The sequence below is a fragment of the Panthera leo genome, chromosome B3 (assembly GCF_018350215.1).
Source record: "Panthera leo isolate Ple1 chromosome B3, P.leo_Ple1_pat1.1, whole genome shotgun sequence".
NCBI classification, from domain to species: Eukaryota; Metazoa; Chordata; class Mammalia; order Carnivora; family Felidae; genus Panthera; species Panthera leo.
This window is the reverse complement of record NC_056684.1, coordinates 144,322,783-144,338,371: the sequence shown is the minus strand read 5'-3', so window position 1 is coordinate 144,338,371 and position 15,589 is coordinate 144,322,783. Positions and strand designations below refer to the sequence as shown.

The following is a 15,589-nucleotide window of genomic DNA, read 5'->3' as shown; positions in this document are numbered from 1 at the left end:
TTTTAACAACATTTTTCTTCTAATCCATGAGCATGGAATGTCTTTCCATTTCTTTACATTGTCTTGAATTTCTTCAGAGTACAAATCTTTCACCTCTCTTGTGAAGTTTATTCCTAAATATTTTACTGTTTTTGGTGCAACTGTAAATAGGATTGTTTTAATTTCACTTTCTGCTGCTTCATCATTAATGTATACAAATGCAACAGATTTCTATACATTGACCATGTATCCTGCAACTTTACTGAATTCACTTCTCAGTTCTAGTGTGTGTGTGTGTGTGTGTGTGTGTGTGTGTGTGTGTGTGGTTTTGTTTGTTTGTTTGTTTGTTTGTTTTTGGTGGAGTCTTTAGGGTTTTCCGAAAATAGCAAGAGTTTTACTTCTTCCTTACCAATTTGGATGCCTTTTCTTTATGCTGCTTAATTGTTGTGGTCAGGACTTCCAGTATTACGTTGAATAAAAGTGGTGAGAGGGGACATCCTTGTCTTCTTTCTGACCTTAGGGGAAAAGCTCTCAGCTTTTCAACATTGAGTATGATGTTAGCTGTGGGTTTTTCATATAAGGCCTTTATTATGTTGAGATATGTTCCCTCTAAACCTACTTTATTGAGGGTTTTTGTCACGAATGGATGTTGTACTTTGTCAAATGCTTTTACTGCATCTATTGAAATGATCATATTCTTTCCCTTCTTCATGTGACATACCATTGATTTTTTGCAAATATTGAATGACACTTGCATCCTAGGGATGCACACTTAATCGTGGTGTAGGATTTTTTTTTTTAATGTATTGTTGAATTTGGCTTGCTTATTTTGTTAGGAATTTTTGCATCTATATTCATGAGAGATATTGGCCTGTAATCCTTTTTTTTTTTTTTCCTTTTTGTGGTGTCTTTATCTGGGTTTGCTATCAGGGTGATACTGGCCTCATAGAATGAATTTGGAAGTTTCCCTTTCTCTTCTATTTTTTGGAATAGTTTGAGAAGAAAAAGTATTAACTCTTCTTTAAACTTCTGGTAGAATTTGTCTGTGAAGCTGTCTGGTACTGGACTTTTTGTTTTTTGGGAATTTTTGATTACTGATTCAATTTTGTTGCTGGTAATTGGTCTGTTCAAATTTTCTATTTCTTCTTGCTTTTGTTTTAAAGGGTATATGTTTCTAGGAATTTACCCATTTCTTCTAAGTTATCCCATTTGTTGGCATATACGTTTTATTTTCATAATATTGTTACAATTATTTTGTGTTTCTGTGGTGTTGATTGTTATTTCTCTTCTTGCACTGGTAATTTTTAAAAAAAAAATTTTAACATTTATTTATTTCTGAGAGACAGACAGAGCACCAGTGGGGGAGGGACAGAGAGAGAGGGAGACACAGAATCTAAACCAGGCTCCAGGCTCTGAGCTGTCAGCACAGAGCCCGACGTGGGGCTCAAACTCATGAGTGGTAAGATCATGACCTCAGTGGAAGTCAGACACTTAACCAACTGAGCCACCCAGGCACCCCTTTCACTGGTGATTTTAACTGCATTGTCTCTCCTTCTCTCTCTCTCTCCTGGTTTTATTTATTTATTTATTTATTTATTTATTTATTTATTTATGTATTTATTTATAGTTTTTATATCATTTATTTCTGCTCTAATCTTATATTATTTCCTTCCTTTTGCTGGGTTTGGGTTTTGTTTGTTTTTTCTTTAGCTCTTTTGGGTGTAAGATTAGGTTGTTTGTGGTTTTTCTTGCTTCTTGAGGTGGGCCCATGATGCTACGAACTTCCCTCTTAGAACAACTTTTGCTGCATCCCGAAGATTTAGGATGTTGTGTTTTCATTTTCATCTGTTTCCATGTAATTTACTTATTTATTTATTTTGATTTATTGGTTGACCCATTCACTGTTTAGTAGCATGTTATTTAAACTCCATGTATTTGTGGTCTTTTCAGATTTTTTTCTTTTTCTAGTTTCATAGCGTTGTGGTCAGAAAAGATGCATGGTATAACTTAGATTTTTTTTTTTGAATTTGTTGAGACTTGTTTTGTGGCCTAATATGTGATCTGTTCTGGAGAATGTTCCATGTGTACTTGAAAAGAATGTGTATTCTGCTGTTTTATGATGGAATGCTCTGAATATGTCTGTTACATCCATCTGTCCAGTGTGTCATTCAAAGCCACTGTTTTTTTGTTGATTTTATGTTTGGATGATGTAAGTGGAGTGTTAATGTCCCCTACTATTATTTTATTACTATAAATTAATTCCTTTATGTTTGGTATTAACTGTTTTATGTATTTGGGTATTTCCATGTTGGGTGAATAAATATTTACAATTATTATACCCTCTTGTTAGATTGTCCCCTTTATTAATAAATAGTGTCCTTTTTTGTCTCTTGTTACATTCATTGTTTTATAATCCATTTGTTCCAATATAAGACTTGCTATCCTAGCTTTCTTCTGGCATCCATTTGCATAATGAATGTTTCTCCATGCCCTCACTTTTTTTTTTTATTAGTATTTTATTTATACTTTTGGAGAAGATCTACAGTTTCACAAGAAACACTGATTTTTCTCAAACAATGGAAACATATAAAAAATCTATTGTCTAAGAAGAATAAAACAAGTCTCTTCAGTAAGTACTGAGATAATTCAGACTGGAGGAATCAGTGAAGCCAGCGTTACATGCAGTAAGTTCAGATTTATCCAGTTTTAGGGATAACACAAATGTCTTCCTGTCTAGTTCTGTACGGTTCCAAATGAACCATCTCAGCCTAAAACTAGTAACAAGCTGGCAGACAAAGCCTCTGGGGTCCCATCTAGTTTGAACAAGGAGTGGCTCACTCTCCAGATGGCTGCATCTGTTTACAGAACTCATCGAACTCTTGCTGCTCAGGTTCTGTCATGACTCTGTTGAGGTCATAGATCTCTGCTCTTTGTCTTTGCTTCAGCTCCTGCTGGGCTGATTTCTGCTTGGCCTTCTCAACTTTGCTGACAGGTTGTTTAACTTTGGAATTTTCTTTACGCATAGGTGGATCCATGACTTGGGTTCTGAACACTTCTTAGCTCTGACGTCCAGGCCTGGAGTCATGAGCCTGCTGTGCCTCTGATTGGGTGGGGCTCCATCCCTTCACTTTCAATCTGCAGATGTCTTTCAGTCTGAAATGAGTCTCTTGTACACAGCATATAGATGGGTCTTTTTTGGGGGTCTTGTTATTATTATTATTATTTTTTTAATCCACTCTGTTGTCCTGTGTCTTTTGAATGAAGCATTTAGCGCATTTACATTCAAAGTAATTATTGATAGATATGTATTTATTGGCATTTTGTTACTTGCTTCATGGTTGTTTTTGTAGTTCTTTGTTCCTTTCTTCCTTGGCTCTCTTCTCTTATGATTAGTCAGCTTTTTTTTAGTGATATACTTGGATTCTTTTCTCTTTATTCTTTGCATATCTATTACTGATTTTGGATTTATGGTTACCATTAGGGTTGTGTATAGCATCTTCTGTCTATATCAGTTTGATGGTTGTGTTAGCTTGAGCTCATTCTTTACTCCTCTCCCCACCACCTTTTAGGTATATGTTGTCATATTTTATATCCTTTTATTTTATGAATCTCTTGACTGATTTTTACAGAAATACTTATTTTTACTGCCTTTGTTTTTTTACTTTTCATACTCTCACTTATGGTCTTTCCTTTCCACTCAAAGAGGCCCCTTTAATATTTCCTGTAGGGCTGGTTTAGTGGTCATGAACTCCTTTGGTTTTTGTTTGAGAAATTCTATCTCTCCTTCTATTCTGAATAGTAGCCTTGATGGAGAAAGTATTCTTGGCTGAAATTTTTTCCCTTTCACCTCTTTGAATATATCATGCCACTCCTTTCTAGCTGTAATGTTTCTGCTGAAAAACCCACTGATAGCCTTATGGAGTTTCCTTTGTATGTAATTGTCTTTTTCTCACTTGGTGCTTTAAAATTTTTTATCACTGCTTTTTTTTTTTTTTTTTTTTTTTTTTTTTTTTTTTTTTTTTTGGTCATTTTAATTACTGTATGTCTTGGTGTGAACCTCCTTGGGTTGAATTCTGGGGGATCTCTGTGCCTCCTGGATCTGGATCTCCATTTCCTTTCCCAGATTAGGGGAGTTTTCAGCTATTATTTCTTCAGATAAATTTTCTACCCCATTTTCTCTCTGTTCTTCTTCTGAGATCCCTATAATACAAATGTTATTATACTTGATGGAGTCACTAAGTTCCCTAAGACTATTCTCAATTTGTGTAATTTTCTTTCCTCTCCTTTTTTCAGCTTGGTTACTTTCTAGTCTGTTGTCTTCAAGGTCGTTAATTCATTCCTCTCCTTCATCTAGACTGCTATTTATTCCATCAAATGTATTTTTAATTTCATTTATTGTGTTCTTGATCTCTGATTGGTTTTTTTAATCTGTGTTAAGGGTCTCACTGATGTCCTCTACTATTTTCTCAAGTCCAGTGAGTATCTTTATGATTATTACTTTAAATTTTCTATCAAGTGTATCTCTTATATCCATTTAGGTCTCTTGCTGTGGTTTGGTCCTGTTATTTCATTTGAGACATATTTCTCTGTCGCCTCATTTTGTCTAACTCCGTGTCTGTTTTTGTGTTAGGAGAGTCGGCTACTTCTCTTGCTCTTGATAATAGCTTTATGAAGAAAAGTTCTTGTAGTGCCTTGCATTGCAGTGTCTCCCTGTTCCCCCGGGCCTGGTGCTTCACGGAGTGTCTCCTATGTGTTGTGTATGCTCTGCTATTGAATCTTGGCCTCTTTTTTCTTCTGTCCAATTGTCTGCAGAGGCTCTCTTTGCCTATTGTGTGTAGTGTCTGGTCCCCAATAGGGGTGGGATATGCTTTAACAAGGCGTGCAGTGGTCTGCTCGCAAAATGTGATCTACTCCCACAACCACCAGAACTGAGGTCCACAAAATGTGCAGGTCAGGAGATGTGGTGTTGGCAGAGTTTGTGACTGTCCTCTGGGGAAGGGGGCCTGCAGTGCTGGAACTAAGGGGAGCGTGACTGGGAAGGGCAGATCCGCTGAAGCTCGGGGGGTACATGGGACTTGGTATAAGCAAGTTAGGTAACACGTGTTGATGCTGCACTAGTTCCCACAGATGGCTGTTGTTTATGGTGAGGGGTGAGGGAAGGGAAGTGGTACCTGCCAGCTCCTTTGTTTCTGAAGCGGTCTCTCTATGATCCCTGTCTCTTAGGGCCACACTCCACATTGAGCAAATTACTGTCTCTCCTGTCTGCCCCTGGCATTTTTCAAACTGCTGGTTGTACACTGTATCTGCACAGGCTGTTTGTTATGCTGTCTCTTTAAGGGCAGGGACTCCACTTCCTAACACCCTCTGAGCTCTCCCAGAGCTGAGTTCACCAATTTTTAAAATTCCAGGGTTTAAGTCCCAATGGTTGTAAGAACTCAATGAAATTTGGCCCCTCTCTCAAAGACAAATGTTATGGGGTTTGTCTCCCCATTTCTGGGTTTCCTGATGTGAAACTCTGTTTTTCACCCTTTTCTACCACCAGCTCCCTCCCCACCATGGACCAGTACAGTCCATTCACTCTCAGACTGTGTCTTCACTCTTCCTACTTTTCTCCATGCGCCCTCTCCTCTACCTTTAGTTGTGGAGTTTGTTCTGCCAGTCTCCAGATCATTTTTTGGACTATTATACCAATATGAGTGTTATCTAGTTGTATCTGTGGAATGGGGCAAACTTAGGGTCCCCCTACTCTGTCATCTAATTACTATAGCTTTGTAATATAGTTTGAAGTCAGGGAGTGTGATGCCTCCAGCTTTGTTGTTCTTTCTCAATATCGCCTTGGCTATTTGAGATTTTTTGTGTTCTATACAAGTTTTAGGTTTGTTCTGTTTCTTTGAAAAACGCCATTGAAATTTTGATAGAGATTGCATTCATCTGTATATTGCTTTTGGTGGTATAAACATTATAACAATATTCTTCCATTCCATAAGAATAGGATATCTTTCCATTTACTTGTATTTTCTCCAATTTCTTTTGTTAATGTCTTGTAGTTTTTCTTTTTTTTTAACTTGAGAGAGAGAGAGTGGGGGAGAGGGGCGGAGGCGGGTGGGGGGAGGGAGAGAGAGAGAGAGAGAGAGAGAGAGAAAGAATATCTTAGGCAGGCTCCACACTCAGGACAGAGCCCAATACAGGGCTCAATCCCTCAACCCTGGGATCCTGACCTGAGCCAAAATCGAGTCAGATGCTCAACCAACTAAGCCACCCAGGCGCTCCTTGTAGTTTTTAATATACAGGTCTCTCACTTCCTTAGTTACATTTATTCCTAGGTATTTTATTCTCTTTGATGCAATTGTAAATGGGATTGTTTTCTTAATTTTTTTGATAGTTTGTTACTAGCATACAGAAATGCAAACAATTTTTGTATAATGATTTTGTATCCAACTTTACTGAATTTATTAGTTCAAATAGTTTTTTGATAAAAATTTTAGGGTTTTCTATATATACTATCATGTCATCTACAAATAGTGGCAATTTTAGTTTTTCCTTTCCAATATGGATGCCTTTTCTTACCTAATTGCTCTAGCTAGGAATTCCAATACTATAGTGAATCAAAGTGGCAAGAGTGGGCATCCTTGTCTTGTTCCTAATCTTACCATGTTTCGTGCATGGAGTATGATGTTAGCTGTAGGTTTGTCATATATGGCCTTTATTATGTCAAGATATATTCCCTCTATACTTGCTTTTTTGAGTTTTATCATAAGTGGATATTGAATTTTGTCAAATGTTTTTTCTGCATTGAGATGATTATATGATTATTTCTTCTGTTGAGGTGGTGTATCAATTGACCAATTAGTGGATGTTGAACCCTGGGTCCTTGCATCCCTGGAATAAATCCCACTTGACCATGGTGTATGATCATTTTAATGTATTTTTCAATTCAGTTTGCTAATATTTTGTTGATAATTTTTGCATCTGTATTTGTTAAGAGATATTGGCCTGTAATTTTTTCTTGTGGCATCCTTGTCTGGTTTTGGTATCAGGGTAATGCTGGCTTCATAAAGTGTTTTGAAGAGTTCCCTCTTCTATTTTTTAGAAGATTTTGAGAATGATTGAGATTAATTCTTCTTTGAATGTTTGGTAGAATTCACCAGTGAGACCATCTAGTCCTGGACTTTTGTTTGGAGTTTTTGATTACTGATTCAATCTCCTTACTAGTAATCAGTCTGTTCGGATTTTCTGTTTCATTACAATTGGTAGGTTGCATGTTTCTAGAAACGTATCCATTTCTTCTAGGTTGTCTAATTTGTTGGCATGATTGTTCACAATAGTTTCTTATGACCCTTTGTATTTCTATGGTATCAGTTTTTATTTATTTGTAATTTTTTTAAACGTTTATTTCTGAGACAGAGAGAGACAGAGCATGAGTGGAGGAGGGCTAGAGAGAGAGAGAGAGAGGGAGACACAGAATCCGAAGCAGGTTCCAGGCTCTGAGCTGTCAGCACAAAGCCTGATGCGGGGCTTGAACTCACAAGACTGCGAGATCACGACCTGAGCCGAAGTTGGACGCTCAACTGACTGAGCCACCCAGGTGCCCCAAGTTGTTTTTTTTTTTTTTTTTTAAGTTCATTTATTTTCCTAAGTTCATTTATTTTCATGGAGAGAATGAGCAGGGGAGGGGCCTAGAGGGAGAGAGAGAGAATCCCAAGCAGATTCCACACTGTCAGTGTAGAGCCCAATGTGGAGCTCGATCTCACAATGATATCATGACGTGAGCAGAAATCAAGAGTCTGACTCTTAACTGGCTGAGCCACCCAGGCGCCCCATCTGTGGTATTAGTTCTAATATCTCTTTCATTTCTAATTTTGAGTACTTTTTTCTTGGTGAGTCTAGCTAAAAGCTTGTCAATGTAGTTTTATCTTTTTCAGTGAACCAGCTCTTACTTTCATTGATCTTCTTCATTGTCTTTTTAGACTCCATTTATTTATGCTTTGTTATAGCTTTCCCTCTCTTAACTTTGGGCTTCATTTGTTCTGAGGTGTAGATCTCAGTTTCTTGAAGCCATCATTTATCACTATGAATTTCTGTCTTACAATTGCTTTTGTTGCATCCCATGAATTTTGGTATATTTGTTTTCATTTGTCTCAAGGTGTTTTTAAATTTATTTCCTCTTTGACCCATTGGTTGTTCAGTAGCTGTTTTAATCTCCACATATTTGTGAATTTTCCAGTTTTCTTCGTAAAATTAAATATATATAAATATTTGTATATATATAAATATATATATAAATATATATGTATAAATAATATATAAATATTTATATATATACAAATGTTTATTTATTTTTGAGAGAGAGAGAGCATAAGCAAGGGAGGGGCAGAGAGGGAGGGAGACACAGAATCCGAAGCAGGCTCCAGGCTCCAAGCTGTTAGCATAGAGCCCGACTTGGGGCTTGAACTCGTCAACTGCAAGATCATGACCTGAGCTGACTGAGCCACCCAGGCACTCCTTCTTCATAACATTAATTTCTAGTTTCATACCATTGTGTTTGGAAAAGATGCTTGGTATTATTTCAATCTTCTTAAATTTATTAAGACTTGTTTTGTGGTCTAAATATGACCTACACTGGAAAATGCTCCATGTACACTTGTGAAAGACGTGTATGCTGTTGTCTTTGGATGGAATGCTCTGTAAACATCTAAGTCCATCTGGACTAATATGTCATTTATGGCTAATGTTTACTTACTGATTTTGTCTGGATGTTCTATCCATTGGTATAATGGGACAATAAAATCCCTTATTATTAGTGTATTGCTATTTCTTCCTTTAGGTCTTTTAATATTCATTTCATGTATTTTAGTGCTCCTCTACTGACTGCATAAATACCCCTTTATCATTATGTAACACTGTTGTCTTTTTTTTTTTAGTCTTTAAGCTTTACTTTGTTTGATACAAGTATAGTTACTTCCGCTTTCATCTGGTTTCCATTTGCATAGAATATCTTTTGGTTTATTGACTTTTCTCTATTATTTTTCTACTCTTTATTTCATTTATCTCTAGTCTTTTTCCTTCCTTCTGCTAGATTTGGGTTTATTCTTCTTGCTCTAGTTCCTTAAGTTGTAAAGTTAGGTTGTTGATTTGAAATCTTTGATTTTTAATGCTAAACATGTATAGCTTAGCACTGTTTTTGCTTGGTCTCTTAAGTTTTGTTTTTGTTTCTATTCATCTCAAAATATTTTCTAATTTCCCTTTGATTTCTTCTTTGATTCATTGATTGTTTAATAGCATTTTAATTTCCACTTTTTTTTCCTAGTTCTACTCCTGTAAAAAAATTTTTTTAGTGTTTATTTTTGAGACAGAGCACAAGCTGGGGATGGCAGAGAAAGAGAGGAGGAGGCACAGAATCCAAAACAGGCTCCAGGCTCTGAGCTGTCAGCACAGAGCCTGATGCAGGGCTCCAACTCATGAACTGTGAGATCATAACCTGAACCGAAGTTGGATGCCCAACCTACTGAGCCACCTAGGCACCCCTCTAGTTCTACTGCTTTAAAAAATATATAGATTTATTTATTTTGAGACAGAAAGCATGAGCAGGGGAGGGCCAGAGAGAAAGGGAGAGAATCCCAAGCAGGCTCTGCAGTTAGTGCAGAGCCCTACATGGGGCTCGAACTCACAAACTGTGAGATCACGACCTGAGCTAAAATCAAGAGTTGGATTCTCAACCCACTGAGCCACCCAGGTACCCCTTAGTTTTACTTCTTTAAAGAAGTTTGAGAGACAGTGCATGAGCATGAGTGTGTGTGTGGGGGGGGGGGGGGGCGGCAGAGGATTCCAAGTGGGCTCTGCACTGACAGCAGATAGCTGGATGTGGGGCTTGAGCTCATGAACCAGATCATGACCTGAGTTGAAAGCAACTCAGTCGCTTAACCAACTGAGCTACCCAGATACTCCTCTGACCTTTTACCTATACTGAGACTTATTTTATATCCTAACGGATAAGCCTATTCTAGAAAATGTCCCATGTGCACTTGAAAAGTGTGTGCTGCTGTTGTTGGGTGGAATGGTCTGTAAATTTCAGTTAGATCTAGTTGGTTTATGCGCTGTGTTAAATCCTTTATTTCCTTACTTTGGCTGGTCATTCTATTATTGAGAGCAGGGTGTTAAAAGTCTCCATCTACTACCGTAGAACTCTACCTTAAATTCTTTGTTTCCCCTTCACATAGATTTTTATTTATTTTGAGAGTGAGTGAGCTGGGGAAGGGCAGAAAGGGAGAGAGAATCCCAAGCAGGCTCCACATTTGTCAGTGCAGAGCCCCAGATGGGGCTCAATCTCATGACGGTGGAACAGGAGATCACAACCAATCTGAGCTGAAATCAAGAGTCAGACACTTAACCAACTGAGCCACCTGCACACCCCTTCCTTCATAAATTTTCCTGGTCTGTTATTAGTTGTGCCAATGTTTATACTTGTTCTTTTTGCTGTATTGACACTTTTATTAATATATAATGTCCTTTTTTCTTTTATAACCTTTATTGTTTTAAAATCTATTTTGTCTGATATCAGCATAGTCATCCCCTATCTCTATGGGTTATTATCTGCATGGAGTATCTTTTGCCATTCTTTCACTTTCAATCTATTTGGGCTTGGATCGAGTCTCTTTATAGCATGTAGTTGCCATCATGTGTTTTTATTTATTCTGCCAATCCCTCTTTTGATTAGAGTTTAACCCATTTACGTTTAAATTAATACTGGTAAGGACAATTTTGTCATTGTGCCGTTTTCTGTATACCTTAAAGCTCTACTGTCCCTCATTTCCTGCATTACTGTAATCTTTTGTGTTTAGGTGATATTTGTAGTTAAATGTTTAAATTATTTTCTCATTTTCTGTTGTACATATTCTATATATTTTTTTTGAGGTTACCACAGAGATTACATTTAACGTCCTAAAGTTGTAACATTCTGAGTTAATACCAGCTTAAGTTCACTAATTTACAAAGACTGTTTCTCTCCCTACCCCGTCAATTAACAACTGTCACAAAACTACACCTTTATGCAAAGTAGCGTCCAGAAACAAAGTAATAATTCTTTAAAATTCATTAGTTTCTTCAATTATGTAGAAAACAGGGGCACCTGACTGGCTTGGTTGGTCAAATGACTGACTCTTGATCTTGGCTCAGGACATGATCTCATGGATTCCTGGGTTCAAGCCCCATGTTGGGATCCAGGGATCCGTGCTGATAGCACAGAGCCTGCTTGGGATTCTCTTTCAAAATAAACTTAAAAAAATTATGCAGGAAATAAAAATCGGAGTTAGAAAACAAAATTACAGTAATACTAGTTGTTTATTTTTTTGAGAGTGCAAGTGGGGGAAGGGCAGAGAGGGAGGGACAGAAGACCTAAAGTGGGCCTTGACCCTGACAGCAGCATACTAGACTCGGGGCTTGAACTCGCCAACCAGATCATGACCTGACCAGAAGTTGGATGCTCAATTGAAGTCAGAAGTTCAACTGAGCCACTCAGGTGCCCAATTAATATTTGTTTTTTAAAATCTATTCTCCTAAACCATGTAGAAAGTAAAGTGGGAGTTATGAGTCCAATAGTTTTTGTAATTCCCATTTACCTTACTTAAAAAAAAGATTTTTCTGTCTAGTATTCTTTCACTTCACCCTACAGGCATCCCTTGAGCATTTCTTACAGGGCAAGTTTGGTGGTTAACAAACCTTCTCAGCTTTTGGTTTTCTGGGAATGTTGGATTTCTGCCCTCACTTCGTAACTACAATTTACTTTCTCTTTTAGTACTTTGAATATATCAACCTTCTGGCCTACATTGTTTCTGATGAGACATCTTATGGAGGTGGTGGTGGAAATGATCCCTGTATCTAGGAGTCCCTGTTCTCTTGCTTTCGAGATTCTCTTGTTTTTTGAAGTTTGATTATAATGTATCTCAGTGGGTCTGAGTCTCTTACTTGGGACTCTGCTGAGCTTCTTGGATGTTTGAACGTCATGTCTGGTTTACCTTGGGAAAACTTCAGCCAGCATTTCTTCAAATATTGTCCCTTTCTCTTTTCCGAGACTCCACAATGCATAGGTTGGTCCTCTTACTGGTGTTCCACAGGTCACTTAGGCTCTGTTCAATTTTCTTAGATCTGTTGGTTGTTTTGATTCAGTAATTTCTTCAGTATTTTAAGCTTGCTGAATTTTTCTGCATGCCCACATCTGCCTTTGAATCCCTGTAGTGAATTTTTGATTTGTATTTTTTGGCTCCAACATTTTTTTAGGTTTCTTATCTTTACTGATATTTCTATTGTTTAGAAACGGTCTTGACTTTCCCCACATTTTCCTTTAGTTTTTTGAGTATCTTTAAGATGGTTAAATACTTTGCTCGGAAGATCTTCTATTAGATCTTTTTCAGAGACTGTTTGATTTCTTTAACCTTGTGAATGGGACATACTTTCCTGTTTCCTATTTCTTGTAAGGTTTTTGTTGTATGGTGGATACTTAAATCTAACCAAGTGTTAACTCTGGAAATCAGATTCTTTTCCATCCCCAGGGCTTGCTGGGTTGTTACCATTTCAAATTACATGTTATGTTCAGTTACAGACGGTCTCTGTGCCAAGGGTCATCCTGAGGTATAAACTTTTTTCAGAGAAAGTGTGTTTGAGCACAAGCAGGGGCAGGAGCAGAGGATCCCCAGCAGGCTCTGTGCTGTTAGCTGGGAGCCCGAAGTGCAGGGCTTGATCACACGAACCACAAGATCATGACCTGAGCCGAAATCAAGAGTCAGATACCTAACCAAGTGAGCCACCCAGGTGCCCCTAATGTATAAACCTCAGCCCTCTTCAGACCAAGCTTTTCCCTGAGCACGTACACTTTCTATTTTTCCCTTGTAAATCCAGTTGCTTTCATACATCAGTCTTTGTTATCTGGCAAAAAAAAGGGCAAAGATGAGAAAATTGAAGGTGGCGGGGGTACTCTCTGTTTACATCCTGTTAAGTCATGTTAGCCTGAAGAGGAGGGGCTTGCAACAATGGGGGGAGGTGCAACAATGGCCTCTCTTTGTCTGCACTCTGATCAGAAGCTGCAATCCTAGAACAGATTCCTGCTACTTGGAGGACAGGGTCCTTTTGGCCCACCCTGGCTCCCCTATCAGATGTGAGATCTCTGTGGCAGGACCTGTAGCCTCTTCTCAGGGTACGTTCACACAAGGGCAGCGTCCACTTGCCATTTGGTTAACTGCTTAGATGAGGCAGCAAATGTCCTCAGTAGACATCCTCGGAACCTGCTAGTAATGGAGGAAATGGATTCCAGTGAAAGGCAATGTATCACGGAGGTCCCCGAGGACTCCAATCACCATCCCCTACTGTAAAGCAACCTCCGGGAGCCACATCTCAAATCCCTTGTGACACTCTGTCCTCCCTTAGCCACAGCAAATTGGAGCTGCCAACAGAGCCTACAACAGCTGCAAGAGAACAAACCAACCTGATAGAAATGTTGAGAAGCTGTGGAGTGTATCAGACACAGCCTGTCAGGAATTCACATCAGGTTTAAGAACTGAAGGAATAGAAGCTTCACGGGCGCGGGGCACCATGAGAAAGCCAAGTCACGAGGAGTACAGTTCTAGAGAACCAGGAAACTTATGGGCAGTGGACAGAAAAAGAGAAACCCAGGGATGCAGACAGGTGGGCAGCGCCCTGGAGGGATGCTGTCTTGCACAGCTGCCTGGAGCCCTGACTGCTACAGTATGTCCACAACGCCAAACTGCAGCAATCTCTGGGTCCTCAGAAGTCGAGACTTGTGTGAGATTCCCAATACCATTATCCTGTGACTCCTTGGAAAACCATCCTCCACATCTGGGTAAAGTTCTCAATCACAACAGCTCGTAGTTACGTCTAAAAAATTTTCTTCAGTGTTGGAGGTCCCCAACCCTGCCACTAGAGAACAATCCTTGACCTAGCAGCCACAATATAAAAACTCTGTGTCCACTCAGGCCCTGACGCTCCAGGGACCTCCTGCTGGGTGTGGGCCTTTATCCAAACTCCGAATGGGAAACCAGGTCTAAGGAGGGTGAAATTCTATCATTCATGGGTGCTCTGATTCTGCTCCCTCTGGGAAAGGGGTTTGGGCCTGCGTTCTCCAATCTGGGGCACTGGGACTCAACAGGCAAGGCTGTTTGGAGACCCCAAACTTCCCAGGATAAATAAAAGTGCATCCTTGTCTGACCAGTCTTCCACTGCTGGGTGTCAGCCATGGGACTGCCCCCCACTCCCTCCTGGACTCCCAGTGGGTTAGCTGCCCCTACAGGAGAATGCAAATAGAATTGTTCCTGCAGTCTTATAAAGCTTCAAGGGCTTGACTTTGCAGATGTCCCACTGCTTCCAGCCTCATCTGCTACAGTCCACTTCAGGGGAAGGGCCTTCCCTCCCACGTTTCTACTCATACTCATCCTCAGTGATGCTGCTTTTAATTTCAGACAGTCAAGTCCCCAGTCATTTTCTCTCTCAAGTTCTACCCCTCTGCTGTGTGTGCTTTGGTCTGCGAACTCCTCCAGGGTGGGGAACAATGCAAGCTTGCCCAAGGTCTGACGCAGGTCAGGGGCTAAAGGATCTGCTGGGGTACCTGAGGGAATGGTGCCCTTCCTTTGGGAGACTGCTTCTGATGGCTCTAGTCCATTCAGTGTAAATTTCAATCAACGTCAAGCAATCTGTCATCTGGTCTTCCCTGCACAAACCCTCTTAAGGAACAAAGTTCCTCCTTATCTCTGCATTAAGTCCCTCACAGTGCAACAAAGACCTGAAAGCTGGATAGGGCACAGTTCACTTAGGCAGAAATGTTGGGGTCCAGCTTGTGTGGGTATGCCACGGGACCTCAGGACAGTTCTCTACTCTCCGGGATTATTTCTTCCTATGAGGTGCATGTTAATACCTGCGCTACCAACCCCACTGGATACTTTGGAATGACGCTTCTTCCTCCAGTTAGAAGACTGCCAGTACTAGACGTGGCTCAGCTTCACCCACTGGCCCTGAACCCCTCAGTCCGGTTCATCTTGGGCTGGGGGCTTAAATGTTGCCGGCACCAGCTTAGTGCTACCCCATGACAGTGCTGATGGGAGGTGCTCCACTCACTCTGTTGGGAGAGGTGACAGGCTGAGCTGGCTACTGGTTCAGGGTGCTGTCTGCAGCTGTTACGGGATCCCAGTAGGCCCAGGAACTGTCCTCAGCCATAGACTTGGCTTGGTCGGAGTACCACTGCAGAATAAATGTTGCTTGTAGTAATCACCTGTGGCACACTAATGGCTGCTTAACCACAGGGCTTCCCTTCAACTGTTCAGTAGCTTAAAAATAACTTCTAGCTACCCACTGCTTCCCTCAGTCTACTCTGATCCCTGCTTCAGATGTCTGGAGATCCCAGCACACGCACTACCCTTCTATCCCCTCCTTCCAGACAAGAGAGTTTTCCCTATCTGCCCCAGCCCAGCAAGAATCCCTCCACTGACATTATTAGGCTTCCATCAGAATTTTAAGTGCTGCATGGTGGAGTTACCATCTCTGCTACAGAGAAGTCTCCCAGAGAGGCCCAGGCTGGAGTCCAGGTCTGATTCCAAAGCCCATGTGAATA

At 40.0% G+C, this 15,589-nt stretch overlaps 1 protein-coding gene across 1 annotated transcript; it reads right to left on the bottom strand.

Moving 5' to 3' along the window:
- Window positions 1–2,338: 2,338 nt before the first annotated feature.
- On the bottom strand, window positions 2,339–3,168 carry LOC122223168 (small vasohibin-binding protein-like). The gene has a single exon (XM_042944387.1). It carries the CDS (start codon window positions 3,012–3,014, stop codon window positions 2,814–2,816), a length of 201 nt encoding a protein of 66 aa, XP_042800321.1. The 5' UTR covers window positions 3,015–3,168; the 3' UTR covers window positions 2,339–2,813.
- Window positions 3,169–15,589: the final 12,421 nt, after the last annotated feature.

Excerpts from the sequence above, each read along its gene's own strand:
- LOC122223168 (XM_042944387.1), bottom strand. The coding sequence starts at position 3,014 with ATGGATCCACCTATGCGTAAAGAAAATTCCAAAGTTAAACAACCTGTC.